At 44.7% G+C, this 4975-nt stretch overlaps 1 protein-coding gene across 1 annotated transcript; it reads left to right on the forward strand.

Annotated features, from left to right (window-relative positions):
* The first annotated feature begins 1686 nt into the window (after positions 1-1686).
* LOC134179624 (ATP-dependent DNA helicase pif1-like) lies at positions 1687-3407 on the forward strand. The gene is made up of 3 exons (XM_062646560.1): positions 1687-1794; positions 1867-2799; positions 2961-3407. The coding sequence occupies exons 1-3, from the start codon at positions 1687-1689 to the stop codon at positions 3405-3407; spliced, it is 1488 nt and encodes a 495-aa protein (XP_062502544.1).
* The last annotated feature ends 1568 nt before the right edge of the window (positions 3408-4975 follow it).

A 4975-nucleotide genomic window follows, 5' to 3' on the forward strand; every position in this document is an offset into this window, starting at 1 on the left:
TACGATGCGCTTCAGTACCCGCTACTCGTCTGTCGCGGCGAAGATGGATATAATTTCGAACTGCGTGAAGTTGACCCAAGAACAGATTTGCCTACCAACAAGAAAGTATCCGCTATGGACTTCTACGCCTACAGAATCATGGTGAGGAACAACAATTTTAACCACCTACTTAGAACCAAAAACCTCTTCCGTCAGTTTTTAGTCGATATGTACGCTAAGATTGAGGGAGAACGTCTCCGGTACGAACGCCACAATCAGAGCAAATTGCGAGTCGACAGCTACATCCACCCAAAAGATGCTTTCGCCCAGGATAGCCAAGATACTGACCTTGGACGAGCAGTCATTCTTCCATCTTCTTTCACTGACGGTCCCAGGTACATGCATGAGAAGACTCAAGATGCAATGACGTATGTCAGAAAGTACACGGCCGTCCTGATCTTTTTATAACTATTACATGCAACCCCTCTTGGCCGGAGATAAAAAAAATGAGCCGATGAGAGGACCAACATCCCCGAACAGACACGACCTTCTGGCCAGAGTCTTTCGCCTGAAGTTTAAAAGCTCATCAATGGTGCCACCTTTGGCACAACACGCTGTCACATGTCCTCCATCGAGTGGCAAAAGCGGGGCCTCTCCCATTCGCATATCTTGGTGTGGCTTGAAGAGAAACTCCACCCTGCTGATGTCGACCCTATTATTAGTGCAAAGATACCCAACCCCAAAGAAGACTCAGTGCTCTACAACATCATCAAGAAGCACATGATCCTTGGGCATGCGGTGCACTAAACCGAAAGTCGCCATGCATGAAAGACGGCAAGTGTACGAAACGATAGCCAAGAGAGCTTCTCCAGGAGACTCAGACAGGGCACGACGGGTACCCACTTTACCGCAGAAAAAAGGTGGCAGATGGTGGCTTTACAGCAAAGTGACAATCTTAGGTTGCAACGAAGTGGAAATTGACAACACGTGGGTGGTCCCTTATTGCCCTATTCTGTCCAAGATCTTCAATGCGCACATTAATGTTGAGTACTGCAATACAGTGAAATCGATCAAGTACATATGTAAATACGTCAACAAAGGTAGCGATCAGGCAGTATTCGGGCTGGAACGGCAAGAAATGAGGAGGGATGAGGTTCAAGGTACGAGATTGGAAGATACATCTGCAGCAGTGAAGCAACATGGCGTATTCTCGACTTCCCGATTCATCACAGGTATCCACCAGTAGAGCATTTGTACGTGCACCTGGAGAATGGGCAACGTGTGTATTTTACCAAAGACAACATAAGAGACAGAATAGTAGAGCCACCTAGAACTACTTTGACAGCATTCTTCGACCTTTGTCAAAACTCTATTGTATTGCGATGTGCCACAATACTCCAGATGGGACAGATCCAGTAAGAAATGGAAACGACGCATCCAGGGCATCCACGTGGAAGGACATCCAGGAATCAAGTTATGCGACACTCTTGGTAGAGTGTACACTATCCACCCAAGCGCATTTGAATGCTATTGCTTGCGCCTTCTCCTTCACACAGTCAGAGGGCCGACATCGTATGAAGATCTTAGAATGGTCAATCAATTCAAGTGTGCAACTTTCAGAGAAGCTTGCTCGATGAGGGGTTTGTTGGAGGATGAAGGTCACTGGAGCGCAACTCTAGAAGAAGCTGCTCTCAGTCGCTCTCCCGCATGCTGAGAAATCTGTTTGGCACTATGATCGTCACGTGTGGGCCGGGAAACCCAAAAAGCCTGTGGGATAAACACAAAGAGAGCTTAGCGGAAGACATACTACTTGAGGTAAGAATTTGTTACCTACAAACTTACAGGTTACAGCAACTGCAACTCTAACCTTTCCTTCTCCATTTTTAGGTGCGCTATCAGAATCTTAGCCAAGAACCTTGCTTCAACCAAGCACTCATACTGTTCGAAGACATAGTTATTAGATTAGGAGGCCACAAGCTTAGAACGTATGGTCTGCCGACACCTCAGAGAGACCAGCAGGTATGCAATTGCAGAGACTTGATCAGAGACAACAACTATGACCAAGATGAGCTTACAGCGTACGTATCAAGCAACAAACCATTACTGGTGCCAGACCAAGCTGCGGCTTATCACGTCATCCTATCTGGTGGTATTATCTTTGTAGATGCACCTGGTGGCACAGGCAAGACGTTCCTCCTCAACCTTTTACTTGCGAAGGTGAAGCAACAAAAGAAGATTGCTGTTGCTGTTGCTTCATCAGGAATTGCCGCAACTTTGCTTACCGGAGGCAGGACTGCCCACTCAGCTTTCAAACTTCCGTTAAACCTGGCACATACGGAGACGCCAACCTGTAACATCGCTAAGGGTACAGGAATGGCCACAATACTAAAGCAATATCAGCTGATTGTGTGGGATGAGTGCACAATGGCAAACAAGCTGGCGCTGGAGGCTCTTGATCGCACGCTAAGAGATATCAGAGAAAGACAACAAACAGCTTTTGGTGGTGTAACCGTTTTACTTGCTGGTGATTTTCGGCAAACTTCGCCAGTCATACAGAGGGGAACCCCGGCAGATGAACTTTCAGCTTGCCTTAAATCTTCTCTTCTATGGCAGCAAGTCCAAACTGTCACCCTGTCTACTAACATGAGAGTGTATCTTGAAGGGGACGCAACAGCGGGAGAGTTTTCATCGATGCTGCTATCAATTGGAAAAGGCGAACTGACTGCTGATGAGAGCGGACTGGTAACCATACCACCCGTATGTGGAGAATTAGTTAACGGTGTAGAGGCACTTAACGGAGAAGTCTTCCCCAACTTGGCTGTAAACTACAAGAACCACAAGTGGTTGTGCGAGCGTGCCATCCTTGCACCAAGAAATGACATGGCCAGCAAAATCAATAAAAACTTCTTATGCAATTGCCTGGAAAAGAACAGCTGCTAAAGTCTATTGACACAGTTGTGGACATGTCGGATTCTGTGCAGTATCCAACCGAGTTCCTAAATTCCTTAGACCTTCCTGGCATGCCACCGCATAATCTTAAATTGAAAGTGGGGTGCCCGGTTATGCTTCTCCGAAATCTGGATGCTCCCGATCTTTGCAATGGAACACGACTCATCATTAAACAGATTTTGCCGCACGTTCTTGAAGCCACCATACTGACAGGACAAGCTCAAGGAAAAGACATCTTCATACCAAGAATACCACTCATACCATCGGACCTTCCCTTTCAATTTAAACGACTGCAGTTTCCACTAAAAGTTTGCTTTGCAATGTCCATCAATAAATCACAAGGTCAATCATTGAAAGTTGTTGGGTTAGACTGGCAAACACCTTGCTTTTCGCACGGGCAACTGTACGTTGGGTGCTCAAGAGTTGGCAGACCTAGCAGCCTCTTTATCAACGCACCGGAGCGAAAAACAAAAATGTAGTATATCATAGAGTGTTGCAGCGAATGTTGACATGCAGAACAACTGACAGTGTTTTAGTCTATGCACTTGAAGAAAAAACGAAAACAATGCGTATGCAAAAGCACTACAGTGAAATGATAGTATTCCACCAAATCTTTAAAAATCGGCTTTTTTAAAAGCCACTAAACACGTTCAGAGAGAGTCAGATACCTAGGCTACTGACGTGCATGTGTTGCCATTGTGCTACTCTCTTCATACTGCTAGGACTTAGTGCCAGTAAAATGTGCAGCAAATATAGGGAAGAAACACCCACACATCTACAGTTGTAACTTTCGCCTGCTAATGTAGCCCGTGCAACAAACGGGTTCAGAATCCGGGACCTCGCAATAAAGATTGCACGTGACGTGTCCACAGACCTATCTTTACACTACAGTATCTTGCCCGTACGAAGGACGGGCCATATATCTAGTATATATATATATATATATATATATATATATATATTTTTTTTTTTTATTTATATATTTATATATTTATATATTTATATATTGTATGTAATATATATATTTTTACTTTTACATTTAAACAGAACTAACTACCAAATTCTACACTACGCTACGGTGGGTATATCCCAACTATCAATGTCCTGTACTTCAAGTTGAATTCTTCTGAACAACATCCTTGCATTGTATTTCCACAACTGTACCGAAAGTTGTTGCGTCAAATTCTGGAAAGCTTGATGGAATCGAATTCCGCTGACAGCTGAAGTTTTAGATGCAATAGCTTTTAACGTTTTAATGCTGAACGGAGACCAGAAACCCAATGTTTCCAATACATATATATATATATATATATATATATATATATATATATATATGTTGTCTCTCCGTTTTCTTAAGGACTCAGCGTTCATACCGGTACATGAAGAAAATGATTGGACTCAGCATTCTTCCTTTTTCACTGGTGAAGTGCAATGCCGGCAACATCTTGCAAGTCTTTTACCACCTACTAGTTCTGTCTCGTCCTCTGTTTCTTCTACACAACATTCCTTCCAGAAGGCTCTGGATGATGCTTTGAGATCCAGCATTAAAGGCAGCCTTGTTAGTCTGCGAGAACAGGCACGTTTCAGTGCTGTCGCATATCCTCATGCGGGGGCTTGGTTGAGGGCAATCCCAAACTCAAGTCCAAGCCTGGCCATGTCTCCGCGTAAATTTGTCACTTCTTTGCGTTTGCGTTTGGAAATTCCGGTTTTCCAGCACCCCCCACACTCAGTCCGTTGTGTGTGCGGTCATGAATTGGACATTTTTGGTGACCATGCTCTTGGCTGTGGTCCTCTTCGGATTAAGCGACATGATGCCTTATGTGACGTCATCTTCCACTGGTTGCTCTTAGACAACCCCAATGTACGCCGAGAACAATGCTGTTCCCCTCATTCTGTGACAAGACCAGGTGACGTTTTTCATCCCGACTTTTCCCTAGGCAAGGCTGCTTATTTCGACATTTCCGTGAGGAATTCGTTCACTCCCTCTCGCCTTAATAATGCTGCTATAAAAGCTGGTGCTGCTGCTGAGACTGAGGAAGTGGACAAA

Source organism: Corticium candelabrum, chromosome 5 (genome assembly GCF_963422355.1).
Source record: "Corticium candelabrum chromosome 5, ooCorCand1.1, whole genome shotgun sequence".
NCBI lineage: Eukaryota > Metazoa > Porifera > Homoscleromorpha > Homosclerophorida > Plakinidae > Corticium > Corticium candelabrum.

What these genes read in the sequence shown, in the direction of transcription:
- LOC134179624 (XM_062646560.1), top strand. Translation starts at nt 1,687, where the DNA reads ATGCTGAGAAATCTGTTTGGCACTATGATCGTCACGTGTGGGCCGGGA. An exon ending in CGGAAGACATACTACTTGAG is followed by an intron (nt 1,795 to 1,866) that starts GTAAGAATTTGT and finishes CTCCATTTTTAG; the next exon opens with GTGCGCTATCAGAATCTTAG. An exon ending in AAGTCTTCCCCAACTTGGCT is followed by an intron (nt 2,800 to 2,960) that starts GTAAACTACAAG and finishes GATTCTGTGCAG; the next exon opens with TATCCAACCGAGTTCCTAAA.